At 50.0% G+C, this 18,268-nt stretch overlaps 1 protein-coding gene across 1 annotated transcript in view; it reads left to right on the top strand.

Moving 5' to 3' along the window:
• The first annotated feature begins 6,058 nt into the window (after positions 1 to 6,058).
• SIM2 (SIM bHLH transcription factor 2) overlaps positions 6,059 to 18,268 on the top strand; it is a 57,880-nt gene continuing 45,670 nt past the window's right edge. The window contains exon 1 of the mRNA XM_081198749.1: positions 6,059 to 6,778. Within this exon, the coding sequence (XP_081054875.1) occupies positions 6,604 to 6,778 (175 nt within the window). The 5' untranslated portion in view covers positions 6,059 to 6,603. The remainder of the gene's footprint in view (positions 6,779 to 18,268) is intronic.

Here is an 18,268-nt window from a genome sequence, read left to right as displayed (position 1 = left end):
GCAGCAGTTTTGCATTTATTTTAAAATGCAAGCAAATATAGGGTAAGTGACTTCAGACGATTCTTTCTGCACGGCGATGTGGGAAAGATCCGTCAGATAAGAATTGTGAAAAGCATATGCGCCATGAAAACTTCTGCAATAGTAATATTCTGACGCATCACTACCAAAATACTCTGCTTCTGGGGATTCGGGATTGGGTATATTCCATTTTCCGCCTTTCCCCCTTACCTTGTTTTCAGCCTGACCCTGTGCTCCTTGAATAACTCTTACAAGTCTACCCATAACCCAGTTAAGGACACCCTCCCCCTTTAAAAACAAAACACAAAACAAAACAAAACAATAGTCTCTCATTTGCTTGGAGGGCACGAAGTGAGTCTAAATCGGAGCGCTCTGGTTTGGCTGGTCAGGCCAGTCAAGCAGGAACCGTCGTTAATACCAAACTGTCGCTGTTTATTTTAGAAGAAGCTGATCTTTTATTACCGGGCCATTTAATTTATTTCTGTTTATCGTCCTAGGCAGCGATCTTGGACAAAAGCAGTCACTTTCGGGCTGGAGGTTTGCTTAGAAGGGGGTCTCTTTGGGAGGGTCTGTTAATCTGTGACCCCCTCAGGAAATATGGTGGTGGTGTTATTTTGCAGGACTCCAAACCGGGTGTAAGAGAAGCGCTTTCGACGCCTTGCTGAACCAGGATTGTTCAGGAGTTCTCTCTCTGACCCTCACAAGTCACAGTTTAAAAGAGCCAGCTCTGATTATGCTAAACCTATTTAAGGAATACTTAATACAGAATGCGTCGTTTGTCTAACTCTTTCCTAAGAGCAAAGTCCCGCTGTCCCGCTATTCGTGTCCTGTTCAGCCGAATTAGTCGGTCTCACCACCGCGAAGTTGAAAGTTACAGACGTAGAAAATATGTTTTTCGTGTCGTGGTGTGTGCAGCAAAATCAGACACTCTTAAGAGAGAGAAAGCCTAATGTGTGGAACCGCCTGAGAACTTTTGCCAACGATCTGGAGCCGGCTTGGTTTCCAACTCATGGAGCACATTTTTGCAGAAAACTGGGACAAAGCGGTTTAAACCCAAATGTTCCATCCCGGCTAGTCCAGGAACAGATCTGTGATCCTACCTGTGTCTACTCTGTTTCCACATACACAGAAGCAGCACTTCTGTCTCCAGAGAGCGAAGCCCAAGCCTTAGCCATCCGGATTGTATTCTGTGGCTTTGGGGATTGTCAATAGGAAAAGCGCAAAGGGTTTACTTTAGGTGGAAGCAAGGCTCCTTGATTCCTGCGGAAGTCAACGGCCAACCAACTAAGTGATTTCAGAGAGTGGTTTAAGCGCAGCAGCGCTCACACACACTCATTTTCTTCCCAACTGCTGAGAGCAATTGTTTGGTAGGTCTGCACCACCCGGGATCCTAAACCCTCTAAATGGAGAATAAAGCCGGTTTAGTCCCATGTCATTAACTGTCACAAAAGCGCGACGTGTCACTCATTGTATGTGTGTTGGAGAGGGGGGTGGGATGTCTAGTCTCGTAGTCGTTGATCTTATGTAATTTTGTGAGGAAGAAAGTCCTACTACTGTCAATAATACCAGCCCAGAGAAAGCAGATAGGCTGCCTCAGCTCCTCGCACCGTAAGCAAGGAAATATATTAACAGCGCAACCCTACACGTGTCTACTCGGAAATAAACCTTGCTAAAGTCATCGGAGCTCGTAGGCTGCCATACTAACCCTCCCAAGTACCTGGGAGTAAAACCACTGGATTCAATACGGCTTACTTCTGAGTAGACGAGGTTAGGATTGAACTACGAATCACCTATTTTAAAGTGTTATTAAATGCGCCTCATGTTCCGTAATATTCAAAAGAATTAAATAAGTGGCCCATAATGGATTAAATTGCTGGTGTTAATACGATGTTTGCAATCTGTTGACCTGAGAAATGCGCGGCTACCAATGGCTCCTTCTGCCATGCAGGCGCTACTTCCAAATCTGAAGGATGGTGTTAAGGCTTTTAAAAGCGTTTCTATCCACTTCCCAGGGAGCAGGGAAGATGTACCAGGAAGTTTGGTTCATTCAATAGGCCTGCCTTCCAAGCGCAGGTGAGACCGCGGCCCAGGCTGCGGAGGAATTGCCTCGAGCGGTGCCCTAAAAGCCTTTCTTGCGCGATTCTCGCCTAAAGGCGCAACGGAGCCCCTGGCAGAGGCCGGGTGTAGACACAGAGCAGCTTTGCTGGGGAAGTGTCCCCCTCCAAGCCCTGAAAGTCAAAAGGACGCAGCAGGGTTGGGAAGACAATCGGATTTCCCTATGAGAGGCGTTTCAGATGCGAGCAGAGCCGCGCTTCCTCGGAAGTAAGCGTCATGGGGTTCACTTGCAATAAAACTTGCTTAGGGCTGACAGAGTGTGTGCCTTGTGTATGTGTGTGAGGGAGGGAGGGAGAGAGCGGGGAGCTTCGCAGGATGTAGATTTCCATCCGATTCCTCTGCAGGCTTCAGAAAACACCTCGGAATCCTCCTCGCTAAGGTCAGTGTGCGAGGAATGAATTCACAAAGCAGATGCATTGTCAGAGGACTCGGGCAAAGCAGCAGCAGCGAGCTGATGGGAAGGAACCCAGAGCCGCAAACCACAGTCCTGCTTACGCCAGGACAGTCCCGTCGAATTTAATCGGACTACTCAAAAGCATATATACACTGTGTTACTTACACTGCTATTTAGACCATTTCTGCGCGTCTAAAAACGCCTAAGAAGATACTCCATGTTGAATAGAGATTAAACGGATGCATATTTGCTCAGATGTAAGTTCCGTGGGGCTAACTACGGTATTCCCTGTCTGTCCGTCTCTCGTTCAGGTAATACTATGTGTAAGTAGGCAGATTGGGGCGCAGGTACCTCCCTTCTTCCGAGCATCTTCGCTTGGAAAGAAGGCGCCCGCTCAGCCTGCAAGACCTACTGAATTCAGAGGAACTTGCTTCTAGGCAAGCATATATAGGATCGAGCTGCACGCATTAATTCGCGCAGCTTACTTTCAAATATTCAAGGTGGTTAGCTCACGTGTTAGAGCGTGGTGCTGACAACGCCCAGGTCGTGGGTTCGATCCTCGTGCGGGCCAGCTACATATTCCTGCATTGCAGGGAGTTGGATTAAATGATCCTCAGGTCTCTTCCAACTCTGCCATGATTCTATAAGTAAATATAGTCTTTAGGATCGAGCGGCAGAGAAAAGGAAGGCTATGGAATATAGCAACGCGATCGGGTTCCAAAGGAGAAGGTTGCTACAGCTCCCGCCATCCCCAACAATTCCCTATGCTGGCTGCGGTTGATGGGAGTTGGAGTCCAAGAACATTGGAAGGGCCACAGGCTCCCCACCATCTGCCCTAAAGACTGTCAGTGGCTCCTGTCCATTGATTGCGTAAAGCCGGTCAGTTTGCCTCAATAGCAGATCCATCCTTTTTGTGAGGTCAAGCTCCAGATCGGAGAGTTTGGAACCCCTAATCACCAGCACACCCAACCCTCCTCGCTGGTCCCAGAGCCGCCAGCCGCGTTGCTCGACGGCGGCCCCTCCACCATCCCCTACAATCCCAAGGCGTGCCTGATTGCTGCAGAGGACGGACAAGCGCGGTCCTCGCCAGCCGCCTGCCGCTGAGCAGTCCGTAGGTGGGATGAATTCCACCGCCGGCAGCGCAGTTAAAGTGGGCCTGGGATCGTGGTGGCCTCGATGGGCGACACTTCGGGGTACATTGCCTGGCGCATGCGACTTTCCTGCAGGAAGTCACTTGGGCGCAAGATAGGCTTGTAGGCGAAGGAGATATGGCCTTTTCAGGCTTCCTCCTGGGTTGCACGTATGTACACAAAAGTCTCTCCCACTGCGTTCCGTGGAGCTCACTCCCGGGGAAGAGTGACTTCTGAGTAAGCTCATAGGACCCTGTATTGCTAGGGCAATTCAATGGATGGAAATCCCACGGTGTTAAATGAAGCTTCCTATCCAGTGAGTGTGTATAGGATTGCAGAAAATCATATACTTCTGAGTTCTTGGAGAAGAGCCCACATCATACCCAAGGAAGCTCAGCTAACGGCCAGAGATGATGGGCCGTTGGGTCTGTATGCTGGGTCCCAAAGGCTGAGTGTAGGCCAAGTTACTGGATTTCCCCATTCCGCCTCTCGAGTAGATCTGGGCCTCTGCGTTAGTGAGTCTTAGAGCTATTGGGGACCCGCAAATCTAAACTCAGAAGAAAGTCCCACAGAGTTGCGCGGGACAGACCCTCAGAGACGTGTGTGCAGGATCGCGCATCCCTATGAACATTGGGAATAGGGGTGAGCAATCAACTAGGTCGACGGGGAGTTGAAGTCTGGTAACAGACCTAGGGGTTGCATATATACTTGGAAGAGGAGGACACGATTAACTAACAGCACAATCGTATGCTTGTCAACTCAGAAGCCAGCCTCATTGAGTTCAGTGGGGCAGAGAAGTGAGTCAAGGATGGGCGCCTAAGTAATGCTGATCCGCTCTTTCATAACATGCTTGGGAGTCCAGAGGGGATTTTACACCCCAAACTTTCTTCTTGCTCACTAGAGGGGAAATCCCACCGTTTTAATGGAATGTATTATTAATAACCCAGTCAGGATCCATTAACTAATATGGTTGCTCAGAAACCGCTGAAGCCTCACTCCCAGTTTAATAGGTAACAAGCTTGGTCAGTTGAGTGGAAACTAGTGCAACTTAAGGACCTTTAACCGACCAAAGGAACCTTAACTTCTAGCGCGATCAGATCCTAAGCACGTTTATTCAGAAGTAAACAAATTGCGGGGAGTTCAGTGCTCTGAGGACCGCTGCTTTAGGTGGATTCTGGATCCGGCACGGATCAGAGGCCGGATTTTTTTATTTCAAAATGCCTAGATTCTGTCGAAAGCTGTAGGATCTTAAATAAGGCAAGGCGTTTGCTTGGAAAGACCTTCCACCGACTGCCTTCGAGATCCTTCCTTTGTGGACAGAGAGCTGAAAGACAAGCGCCTGCCTGGCCTCGGCAGGACGTCTGCACTTGGAAGCGAGCAGCTCCCTCGAAACCAGCGCCATTTGCACCAGGGTCGCGAGGGCGGGCGTCGAGGCTTGCGGGCCTGAGGGTCCCTCGCAGAGGGAAAAGACACTCGAGCCAAGCCAGCCCGAAGCGGGGCCTTCTTGGAAAGACCAGCCCTCGGAATCGAGGGGATCTACTTGCAAAGTCAACGCATATTTGAAAGAAGGAGGGAGGGCTGTCAGAAGGCTGATGGTTTGAGGCGCTTGTGGATGGAGCAGGCTGGCTGCGAAACGAGAGAAAGAGAGAGAGGTTTATAATTGTGTGAGTGTGTGAGAGAGAGCGCTTTGCTTCAGGATATAAGAGTGGAAATAGGAACGCGCCATTCGAAGAGAGACCCTGTCTGCCCCCCCGTCTGCCCCGCGTCCAGTTAGTCCCCTCCCTCCACTCGCACGCACCCGGCGCGCGCGCTCGTCCCTCCAATTCGAGTGTTAATTGGGCCTGTATTTGGCTGGTTTGGACGGCGCTGCCGCTGCCCTGAGCAGACCACGCAGACGTCACTGGGCGCGCTTTCCCCCTCCCCTCCGGCGTCTCTCAGCCTTTGCCTCGCCAGGAACTGACGAGCCCACTTCAGAGCTTCTTTCTCTAGCCCGGCTGCCGCCCGGAGGAGAAGCGGCGCCCGGCGACAGCTCCGCAGCGCAGCCGCCCTTCGCTAGCCCGGCGAAGCGACGGGAAGCGTTCTCCTCTAGCTCCGGTGGCCGTGAAGAGAGGCTTGGACAGGGAAGAGAGCCACCCCGGCCAGGGGAGGTGGACATTTCTCTCTCTCTCTCTTTCTGGCGCGAAAGAAAGAAAGAAAAAAGATCCCCTCAGGCTTGCTGGCGCGCCAAGTGCCCAAGCGGCAGGTCTGCGTCGCCCACCGCCGAGAGCCGCTGGCTGCTGCCTCGAGGGGCGGGGCGGGCGGGAGAGAGCGACGTCCCCACACGCCCTGTGGCAACTCCGGGCTCTCTCTGAGGGAAACGGATCCCCGCGGAGCCCTTCCTTTGGGAGCCAGGCGAGCCGCTCTCCTTCCCGGCCGAGGGGCGCGGAAGGGGCTGGGGCGCGTGTGACGCACAAGGCAGACCAGTTTGGCCCGGAGGGGGGTCTAAAATAAACACAGCAAGTACACACGTGTTAAGGGGGGCGGGGAGAGAGGCGGAGGGAAAGGAGCGAGCGATTCCTCCCTGCCTTCCGGGCGAGCGAGCGAGCGAGTCTCGATTCAGGGGAGACGCAGCCGAGCCGAGGTTCCCCGCCCGGGTGGCCGGCCGCCTGCTTCATTCGAAGGCTGCGCTGAGGCGAGGGAGACCATTAAGCGCAGAGAGATAGAAACGCCGACGTTCTCGGACGGCCATCTCGCCAGCCGGCTTTAAAAGGGAGAGAGGAGGCAACCGGGCGCCGCCACCTCACGCTCCTCCTGGTCTGGGCTCGGGGGCTGGTGCTGCCCGCCGCCGCCGCCGCCGTCGGAAGGCCCAGGCGAAGTCCCTGCTCGCGGCCCGCCTGCAGCAGCCTCGCGGGCCCGAGACTATGCCAGTGCCCGCCTCGCGTCCGCCTCGCCACACTTGCCGCTGCGATGAAGGAGAAGTCCAAGAACGCCGCCAAGACGCGCCGCGAGAAGGAGAACGGCGAGTTCTACGAGCTGGCCAAGCTGCTGCCTCTGCCGTCGGCGATCACGTCGCAGCTCGACAAGGCGTCCATCATCCGCCTCACCACCAGCTACCTCAAGATGAGAGCCGTCTTCCCCGAAGGTGAGTCCTCCGGGACGAGGGGGGATTCGCCTCTGCCCCTTCAGATCGCGAGGGTCGAGGGAGGTGGGCGGGTGGGGATGCAGCTGAGAAATGTAGGACCCTGGACTTAGTGGTTTCCCGCCTCCTTAGGGGGCCACTGCATTCAGCTTCAAAGGTGGGTCAGCTAACCCTACTGGGGTTAATTCTGTCGAGGGGGTATCCTGGACGTGCGCCCCAAAATCCTGGTCTGGAGGCACCAGTTGGCTTTTAGGAGGACCCGAAAGAGAACCACGGGCTAAATATTTGGGGCCAATCCAGGGGCTTCTTAGGGTCTTACTCGATTGTCAGCGGAGGCTGTAGTGAGCTCTCGGGGTTGCCTTGGAGAGGCCGGCGTTTAGTTCTCTGCACACAGTTAGAAAGACACTCAGAGCTCGATTTGCAACGTTTTGGGTGGCCACTCTCTGACACCACCAGCTGAATAACTTGTTCAGCCCCACGGACGCGACCAGCCCCCCCGCCCCCATTCTCCCTTGTTCCTATGTTTGTTAGTTGCAGTGAAGCACTTTGCTTTTGGGAGCGATTTCCGTGACTTTTTGTAGGACTACTCTGAAGTTTCAAAAATTGTAGATTGTGGCCCAAGAACCCCAAACGGCGTTTCTTTAAAATAACTTCAGTGGCCTTTTGCTTAACGAAACGTGTTTAACATCGGACTGAGAGTTCTTTAATACCAGACACGGAAGCCTGAGTGCAGAAATAAAAGGTATTTGCAGCAATCTGCAACGCATTTAGTGCTGGAGTAGTCCTGCTGAAGTCAAGAGACTTGCAGGAGAGAAATGGCCATTGCAGCCGGGACAGTGAAGCACTTTCCACCATTAAAAATACAAATCCTTCCGATGTCACATGTACTGCATCTGATAGGACTTCTGTGGGAGGAAGACAAGACAGGATTTGTCAGTCAATTGTCAGACAATTCACCATAAAAGCACAGCAAAATAAACCCTTTAACTAAACTTTGCTAGCAATATTTAGAAGAAAGAGGGGGAGATGTGTGTAACGTTCCAGAAAAAGGGGAGACCCGTGTTTTAGCCATGACTGCTGGGGTTTCCACCAACAGTCCATGGTTTGTCAGACTCAGGGAAGAAAAAGAAAACTTTGTAAGATTACATTTTGTATCTCACGGTCTAGGGGGAAAAGTGTCAAGTTTTCCAAGATCAAAGGCCTACCAACACTACAGATTTGCTCGCTTGTTGCCTGAATCGTATATACCATCCCGAAAATCGTGCAGGTGAAAAATAGACAACAGTCCTGCTCTCCGTATCTTTAACTAGCAAAACAAGCTAAATTGAGCAGATAAAGGACTCGACAGCCCGAGGGCGATCGAGTGGGGAGGAGCTGGAAAGTAAACTCACTTCCCTCCAACCTGAGGCGTGATTACAATTTTTTTACTTTATGAGTCATATAAAGCAACGGCGCTTACTCCTAAGTAAATGTGCTGAGGATCTAAGTGAACAGATGCAAGAGGAAATGACTGAGCAGTGCAATTCTATGCGTGCCTATTCAGAAGTGTGTGCGAAATTGCAGCCAGAATAATTTTATTTGAAGGTTAAGGCGGAATGATTTAATTTAAGCTTTCTTATACTGTAAAACAGATCAGCTGAATTGGGGGTTCGGAGAGTCGCACACGATCTCAAACCCGCTCTCGCAAAGCCAGCACCCTAAACCCATTTAGACTCAGACGGTCCCAGTTCAACTCGGGGTGTCTCCAGGTATGGCTTTTTGCAGCCTTGGAAAAGTGCTCCCAGTTAGAATATTGTGCTACATGGTCTGACTCAGTAATAAGTTGAGTTGTGCGCTTAAAAAATAATAATAGTAAAGTCGATTGATTGCAATCTAAATACCTTAGGCGCAAGGCCTGCTATTCTAGGATATCTACTTTAAAATGCGCCCTACTGGAATTAGAGGGGCCCCTGTGGCGAGATCAGTGGCAATTCCTAGGTATACGATTAGCTAGCAGTATAACTGGACTTGCAGTACAAACTGAAAAGCTGAGATCGCTTGCAGGGCCGCGCTTTCGGCGGAAACCCCTCCTCAGCGCCAGCCTTGAAATTGACAGGAGTCGCAGGGAGATTTGCGTCTTAGCCTCCGCTGTAAACAAGCGCTCAGCCGGCTTGGGTGGTGGGCAGCGCCAGCCGGGAATCGAGCTGAGCTGAGCTGACGGCAGGAGATATAATTAGTTCCATCCAGCGCCGCAGACAGCTGCTCAAAGCAGCCTCTCTGCTCTGATAAGCCCCGCGCACTGCTTTAAATAATGTTCATTCTCCTTTACAAAGAGAGACACACAGAGAGAGATGACTTACCCACCTCTATCCCTCTGGAGGCAGGGTTGCGTCAGATTAAATGTATTGTCCTTGCGTTTTCTTCCCCTACAATCCTAAACCCTAAAATAAAATGCACCTGCCATTTGGTGGAGATTGCCTTGTGGCTTGGCTTACTCGCTTGAGTCTTCTAACTTCCGCATTTCGTAGGATCACTTCCTCCAGAGACGGGAAAATAGACTTTCATTTTTCGTTTTATGGTTTAACAATCGCTGGGTCAGAAAGGAAGTCACCCTTACACCTGAGCCGCTCTAATGTTGATAGCAGACGTTTTATTTGTACACTCGGATTTGGAAATATGTCCTGCCTTCGAACAAACTATATAGTTAAGAGTGGTTTGAGACAGGTTTTTGTTTTGTTTTTTTGCTTTGTTTTGTATCTCTCTTCTTAAGGCCGGAGTCCTACGCATACTTAATAAAAGTACAGTTTAATGAAAGTTGCCGAAAGTAAATGCCATTGAGTTAAATGGAACTTACTCCCGTGAAAGTATGTCTAGGATTCTATGCACACTTAATTAGGAGTATGTGCCATCGAAGTCAAAGGGACTTACTTCTGAGTAGGCAGGTATAGGATTGCACTGATGATCACACTGAAATCAAGGGGGCTTGCTTGCAAGTTGATGTACTTGAGGCTGGTATTCTATCAATGTTGATTATTATCTAAGCAGTGTACATGGTGTATTACACTGTAACAAATAGTTCCCTGCCCCAGGAAGCTTACAGTATAAATTGTTGTCCTATTTCTAGCCTAATCTTTTAGAATCATAGAATCATAGAGTTGGAAGAGACCACAAGGGCCATCGAGTCCAACCCCCTGCCAAAAAAAAGCTTATATTGAAATCAATTGGGTTTACCTTTTCATTCCTGCTTGCGGGCAACTCTGGCCTGAATGAGGAGGCCTGTTCTAATGCGCTCATTTTGCATCTGATGCCTGGAAAGCCGAGAGTTTTGTTTGTTTTGTTTTCATTTGATCAAGCGTTTGCTATAGCTGTAAGCACACTATAAAAAGCCCTATCCCGTCGGAAGGAAGGCAAGTAGCTTCGGGAATCTGCTCTTCCCAAGTCACCAGGGCTCCTGCTGGCTAAGAATTCTCTTTGGGATATTTCCCCTTCGCTTCTTAAAATTAACTCAGAGAAGAGGCATTGTGGGAGGTTGCTTAAGAATAGCCAGCTACATCATTTCAATTTCTTTGGCTAGATTTTCAGGCAAAGCTGCGGTTCCTTCAGCAAAAGGATGCCCTCATTTCTCCAGTCCTCGGCATTTTATTTCATAGGCTTTGAATCCAAGGTTTCATTCCCCCCCCCAAAAAAAAACGCCACAATCCTACACAAGGAAGCAATTAGTCCCAATGATTTCAGTGGCAGTTTCTTAGTGGACCCGAAACTGTCCGTAATCCCTGCTCACTTGAAAAGGTGCGTTTGAGCTGCGCATTTTTCAGTCGGAGGAAGTAACAACCGGACGTGCAGTTTGTTCACGCTTCCCCCCCCCCCCCCTCTGCCTTGATAACTTGAGGCAGTTTGCCTAAAGAAAATATCCCAAATCAAGTGCTAGTTTGGCCTGTCTCGAGACCGTGGAGGTTAAGAAAAGAATAGACACCTCAAAAGCCCCGATTTTCCAGCCCCGTTTAAGACGAGTTCTGGGTGGGTGTTAAGGCGATTGCGTCTCCAGCCTCATTCGGCTTGTTCGGCATTTCATAAAGTTCGTTGGTGTTACTCGGGAGTAAGTACTTTGAGGATTGTAGGAAAGCCCATTAAGTTAAACAGAGCTTACTCCCAGGAAACTGGGCATGGGATTGCAGCCCTAACATTGACTGCCAGTCAGATTCTAAAGGCGTATACCAAGTTGTCCAACCGAAGCACCAGGGGGGAAAAGTTTGCCAGCATGTGCGTGTTCCTGCTGCGGAGATATACCGGCAAAGTCTAGCTTTAACAAAGATCCATTAAACAGAGAACATCTGAACTTGCAAAAGCTAAGGACGCTGCAATACTTAGCATGTCTAGTCAGAAGTAGGTCCCATTGAGTTCAACAGATTTTACTCCCAGGGAAGTGGATCTAGGGCTGCCGCTGATTCTGTATTCCTGGGCATTCCTAGAATAAATCGCACTGGACTCAGCAGGACTTACTTCCCCAGTAAACGGGGAAGATTGGGCTGCTCCTCTTTCTCCCTTATTTCATAAATTAAAAAGTGTGAATAAAGTACCAAGTTAACAGCAGGGAGATTCGATAATTCTGCCATGCTTACAAAAGGTGATTGTAAACTTTGAAAAGATTCTCCACCTATCTTAAAACATAGGAATTGAGTAATATCGGAGAGATAATTTTGATCCATTTTTGTTCAATTTCTTCCGCGCTCCTCCTAGAAATTAGCCAGACTCCCTGTGTTGAGAAGTGAAGGTGCACAAATATGTGGGCGATTTTGTGTGCGTGCGTGCTCCGATTTGGGATGACTTCACTGCATCCCAGTTCCATCCTTCAGCCCTTTCAGGAAAGGATCGCTTGATAATAACATTTTAATGAAAGAGGAATAAATTTGGATAGTGTCTGGTTTTTTGAAGGGAGCTGGTTCTGGGGGTCGCAACTGGCCTGGTCACTTTTTCTAAAGGACCGGGAAACCTGGAGGGCAATTAAAATTATAGGGGGAAACCATTTTAGGCTCACGGATTCAGTTGGATTTACTTCTAAGTAGACACGGTAACGATTGCTGTGTAAGCCCTGTTGAATTCAATGGGGCTAAGTTCCAGGTGAACGGGGTTAAGACTGGAGCCTCAGCTCTCTTCAAAACAGGACGTGGCGGTCCCCCGAAACCCCCTTTGGGACTATAAATCAATGTAATCAGGTTTATTAATTGCCGGGTTTCTGGGGGCGGGGGTGGTTCTTTTAACTTTCGTATTCAGCAGTTCTTTTCAAAGTTGGGGATCTGTTAAGTACAGTAGGAAAGCGGAAAGTTCGGTGGGACCTCCCTGACGGATGTTCCTCATTTGTCCCCAGGAAAAACATGTTGCAAACCACAAGCTATTTATTGCAAGGGGTTTCGCTTTCTCTCTGTCTCTGTCGTTGCTAGCAACTCACAGTCGTCCGGGATGCGTGGAGGGAATGTCACTTCGGGTGGATTTGGTTTTCATAAGCAAAGAGACAGAAAAGAAAAAGGAAGGGCGGGAGGAGAGAGAGAGAGAGAAAGAGAGATTATCTGCCTTTTCGTGTATCTTTCAAGAACAAGGGCTCCGGCTACGTGCATGGGTAGGCGAACTAAGGCCCGGGGCCCGGATCCGGCCCAATCACCTTCTAAATCCGGCCCGCGGACTGTCCGGGAATCAGCGTGTTTTTACATGAGAAGAATGTGCCCTTTATTTAAAATGCATCTCTGGGTTATTTGTGGGGCCTGCCTGGTGTTTTTACACGAGTAGAATGTGTCCTTTTATTTAAAATGCATCTCTGGGTTATTTGTGGGGCCTGCCTGGTGTTTTTGCATGAGTAGAATGTGTGCTTTTTATTTAAAATGCATCTCTGGGTTACTTGTGGGGCATAGGAATCTGTTCATTTCCCCCCAAAAAAATATAGTCCGGCCCCCCACAAGGTCTGAGAGACAGTGGACCGGCCACCTGCTGTGAAAAGGTTTGCTAACCCTGTAAGGGTTTCCAGGCCTTTATAACCAGAAAATCCCACCGAAACTGCCCAGATTCAGAGTTACCAGTCCAAAAACAGGATTGCACTGGAAAATTTAAACCCACTGCAATCTGCTACCGACAGCAATCACTTAAGAGTGTCCTATGGCCCAAATAAATACATTAAACAAGAACAAAACCACCTACTCCCCCAGTTTGCGGATTTCTCTAGACGTAATGGTTTGTATGGTGTGCAATAAATGCAAACGCAACTCTATATGGAATATTAATTTAGATTCGCCCGTATATAATGTATCGAAATAAATGTCTTCGCCCCCCCTCCTTCCTTCCTTTTAAAATATGGCACTTTCCAAGAGATCTGCTGCACTTCCCTTGTTTTTCTGCCTGGTACTTAGGAGAGGTTCCCGCAGCAGCCTGGCTGGGCATTTCTCTTGACTAGCGGGGGCGAAGGAAGAAGTGTGGTTGGGGGGAGTTGAGGAGCAAGGAAACCGTAGCACCGCTGGGAGGAGGAAATGCCTTTGAACCCCCGGCTCCCCTGGGCTTAGGCAGCCCCAGCCTCCGCTGAAGCCTGATCCTGCATGAAACAGGTGGCCGCTAAGGCCGCCTGCGACCCCGAAGAGACGCCTGAAGGCCGTCGGCCTCATTGAACGCCCTGGGTCTTACGTGCAAGTAAACCGCCTTTATGAGCGGGCCCTTTGCGGGCTGAACGCGGGAGCGCTGACCGACATAAATCCTGGCTCTTCAGCTCTTACAGATCGGGGGATCAGACCGAGAGCCTTTTCAGCAGATGCTGGCGAGGTTTCTCGACTGACCCGGCGGAGTCCCCGAGCCCCGCAGTGAGAATCCCCAGCTGCTCCCCAGGATCTAATATCGCGCTCGACTTTCTCCCCTTTCGCCCCTGAGCTTTTGCGCTGACCTTCGTGATCCACGACTTAAAGTCCAGGCAGGAGGCAGAGACCCGCGTCAGATCTCGGCTCTGTAACACCACCCGCCGCTGTGCTTGGATTTTGTGTGTGCGCATGTTTTCATGTCCGACCGTTTATTGCTGTAAAACAAAAATATAGAACAGGATGCCTTCGTTTTCCTTTCCTCTCCCTCCTCCCTCCCCCCTCTCTCTCCGCGGGTGTTTACTTTTCTTTTCCCTCCACAATAGGAGAGGGGGAAAGAGGAACACTTTAGGAAGTAAAGCGCCCCCCCCCCGCCCGCATCCAGGTCCCTCCAGGTTGGGGACACGCCATGGTTAAAGTGTGACACCGCGTAGCGAGGAAAATGGACATTTAAAAACAGCCCGCTTCGTAATGATTAAACCAAAAGGGGAGGCCAGCTGCTTAATGAATGACTTTTTAAAAAAGTAAGCAAACCTGGAACCTCGGTCCAGAAAGAAAGGCATACATATGATAACGCTTTCCTAGAGGTTCTTCCTCGCATAAGCCCCCGTTTATAATCGTATAGTTATCAGCTCAAAATAAAATACAAAGGTGTCATAGCTGCATTGAAAGCACCCCCCACGGAAATCCTGGGAACTGTAGTTTATGAAGGGTGCTGGGACATGTAGGGAAGGAGGGAAAAACTACGGTCTCCATGATTCAGTTGCTTTGCTTTAAATGTATGTCGTGTGCGCTTTAAATACAGTGGTACCTCGGGTTACATACGCTTCAGGTTACAGACTCTGCTAACCCAGAAATATTACCTCGGGTTAAGAATTTTGCTTCAGGATGCGCACAGAAATCGTGCAGCGGCGGCGCGGCGGCAGCAGGAGGCCTCATTAGCTAAAGTGGTGCTTCGGGTTAAGAACAGTTTCAGGTTAAGTACGGACCTCCAGAACGAATTAAGTACTTAACCCGAGGTACCACTGTATCCTGCTCTGCTAGCACTGCTCCATCATTGCCATTTGCCCTGTTGGTTAACTTATATGGGGAAATAGAAAATGGCGCGTGGGGCTCACAACCCCTCTCTAAACGCAACTACTGCGGAGGACTCGGGCTAGAGAGGGGCAACTGGGTAAATTGTAGCCTGCGGACTTAGTGGCCTTCACCTCTATTAGGATGCGTTACGTGCGATTTCAAAATGTGACCCTGCTGCGCTTGGGGGGCCCTCCAGATTCTGCCCTGATGGCGCTTGGTTTGGGGCGCCGCCAAAGTAGTGGTGGGGAACGCCACAGCCTGGTTAAGCCGGAGGACTCTCGCACTAAGAAGAAGTAAGTCAGTGTGCTTAGAATCCAGAGTCCAGTTCGGGTTTAAAGACCTTTCCACTCGATCTTAACGGGACTCGCTTCATTTATAAAGGTATCCCGCTTCTGCCTTTCACGTTTAGTCACCTCCCAGCCCAGCTTCAGAATACTAAAACGCCCGTGACGCAACTGTGGATCGCTTAAATCAAAACTTAGCCGTCTTGCACAGAACCACCAAGCAGTAGAATCCGAGGGCTTTGTATATTCACACACACTCCCTCTCTTTCTCTTTCAGCTGAAAAACTTCACGCACCTTTTAACGTGCCATGAGCACAAACCCCTGTTTACTATCAATCAGCGTTTGCCGAAGGCAGCCGTCTCCTTCTGTAGCAGCGGGAAAAACCTGGAGATTTTCAGCTTTCCTTGGCGTTGGCTGTTCTTATTCAGTCAGAACTGAAAACCCGCAGCGCATGGTCTTATTACTGTTTCTGGTTTTCTTATGAATATTGCATGATCAATTATATTACACCTATTTAATCACTACTTCTAGAGCAGATTAAAGCAGAAAAGCTAACATTACTTTACTTATGGATAAACATGTTTAAAGATTATAACCCTGCAGCACAATCCTATCCACACTAACAGTGTAATCCTAACCAAATCTACTCTGAAATACATCTCTGTGAGTTCTGTGGGACTTACTCCCAGGTAAGTGGAGTTAATTGTCGCCTAACCTGGGAGCGAATCCCTCTGAACTTAATGGGGTTTACTTCTGAGTAGACATGCTACGGATTATACTGTATTAGAATACTTTTATGCAAGTAAGTGACAATGAACGCGCTTGCTCTACTGAGGTGTTAGGATCTGGGTGGCAGAGCACAGTGTGGTTGCTGTTGTTTTCAATAATTGCACACCAATTTTTTAAAATACGCAATTTGGTCGTGGGGAGACTTTCTTGAGCAATGCAGTACAGTGGTACCTCGGGCTAAGTACTTAATTCGTTCCGGAGATCCGTTCTTAACCTGAAACTGTTCTTAACCTGAAGCACCACTTTAGCTAATGGGGCCTCCTGCTGCTGCCGCGCCACCGGAGCACAATTTCTTTTTCTCATCCTGAAGCAAAGTTCTTAACCTGAAGCACGATTTCTGGGTTAGCGGAGTCTGTAATCAGAAGCGTATGTAACCTGAGGTACCACTGTACTGTAGTATGTTTGGGGAAGGAAAGCGGGGCTGACAGTACAATCCGATTCGTTCCTACCCAGGTGCGAGGCGTTGCTGAATCCAAAGGGACCTACTCTCAAGTTAAATGTTTGCTGCAAGCTATTTTCAGCCGGGGTCCGAAGGTCCCAATAAAAACGAGAGTACCCCCACCCCCAGCACTCGCAGAGTGCCACCTCCTCCCTCCCGTGTAGTCTCGGCTCCTATTTATCTGACATTAAGGGCAGAGGCGTGTTTGCACCTCGAATAAAGGAGAGGAAACTTTAACGTGCTTAATTCTTGTTTGTGTGACGGCTGGTTAAGACCCAGAAGGACCGCTGGCCTTTCCTAAAACCGCCATCCTAAACACCCGATGCTCTCGGGAAATTGGATTATATATTTCCGCCAGAGCTCCTGGACCTTTCTATGCCTGTGGCTCCCTCCTGCCTATGCCTTCAGCCAGCCTTCACCAACCGGGTGCCCTCCCGATGTTTTGGTCCAAACATCTGGAGGGCAACAGCTTGGCGAAGACTGGCTTAAGGCATGTGGGCGGGGGCGAGGGGGGCAAGCCAGCCCAGAAAGCTGGTGGTGACCCTAGCTGAAATATGCAGTAAACCGTGCTTAGGATCAAGTGTCAGCGCTATCAGCAGTTTTCCGTCGGATTTAACTCGCTCTGGATGATACTTAAGGGAGAGAGGCGCCCTCAGCTTCCCTCCCTCCGCGACACCCAGCTGCTTTCCTCTCCTGTTTCTCCAGCCCCCCGGATCCCTTGAAGGACCGCCGCGAGCGAAGGGAGGGTAAGGGGTGTCTGGGACAAGGGGGAAGGAAGGAAGGAAGCCCCCTCCGAGAGGAGCCGTCCGTGTTGCAGGGAGGGCAACCCCAGACTTCCCGAGACAGTCTTTGCGCCAGACTTCCACGTTTTATAGATCCCCAGGGTTCCAGGCAGCGCAATCCTATACATCGCTCAGAAGCAACTCCCATTCAATTCAACGGGGCTTGCTCCCAGGTAAGCGGGGCTAGGACTAAACCCGACTGAGTTAAACGGGACACAGTCCCAGGTAAGTGACATTACTGCCTCTCCCCCACACTTACCTAAGAGTAAGGCCCATTGGATCCAGGGGGCCTTAGTCCTAAATGGGCAGGGTTAGGATCGTTAGCCGCTTGGCTCATTCCAATAAAATATTTAAGGGGACTGAACCCCCCCCCCCATGATGGACATTGCCATTCAAGTCATGTGATCGATTATGCGGGGTGGGGCTTACCTGCCCCCCTCCCCAACATTTTATTCAAGAGGGCAGCCCTAGTTAGGATGGCAGCCTTGACCTTTCAGCAATTTCTCTCCCCGCCCCACTCGATTCAAGCGCTAAATGAAAAGGAGTCGGGACTGGGTTGGGAGAGCGCCATTCCTCGACCCGCGGGCCCTGCTTGCAGTCAGCGGGCGGAGCGACGCCGCGCAGAGCCAGGTTTGGCGCCTGCTGCTAAAAGGAAGGGAGACGTTTATTTTTCCTGGGAGCGGAGATGTCTTTCCTCTAGCAGGCGATTTCCCCTTAGAGAGTCACGGGGCGCTGCTGCTGCTTGTTCTCACCAGGCAAGCAGACAGGACTTGCCAGCAGAAAAAGAGAGAGAGAGAGAGAGAGAGAATTGTCTTTGGGCTGCCGCCAGTTTTTCTGCCCCAGAAAAGGTGCGCTCTTTGTTTGTAGATGGCGGCCTCGCTCGCGCGCCGCAGTAGCAGCAGCAGCGCCTTAGCAGAAGCGAAATCTCTCGCACAGAAGCCAAGGGCCTCTTCTAAGATGGCGCCTGTCACGTGCAGTTTTTTTAAAAAAAGTACTTAATGTGGGGTGGGGGGGTGTTGAAATGCCTGTTTCATCGGACGCCTTCTAAATCGATTAAGTTCGATCAATTAATCAACTAAGGTTGCGATTCCTCCGTTTCTCGCTGAATTCGGTGGGATTTACGGTACTTCTAAATTTATAGTTGCGTTAGGATCGCATTGCAAATATCGCATTCTACAACCCGTACAGGTAGTAGGATTGCTCCGGCTCCGGATTTCTTAAAGTGGATCAGATACTACATAACATACATATCGGTATTCATCATCGTCGTCACGGACTGGCGTCAGAATGGGACTTCCTATCCTTTCAAGCTATG

This window comes from Podarcis bocagei (genome assembly GCF_964188305.1).
Source record: "Podarcis bocagei genome assembly, chromosome: 6".
NCBI classification, from domain to species: Eukaryota; Metazoa; Chordata; class Lepidosauria; order Squamata; family Lacertidae; genus Podarcis; species Podarcis bocagei.
Note: the sequence above shows the minus strand (reverse complement) of the source record. Positions and strands in the feature narration are given on the sequence as shown.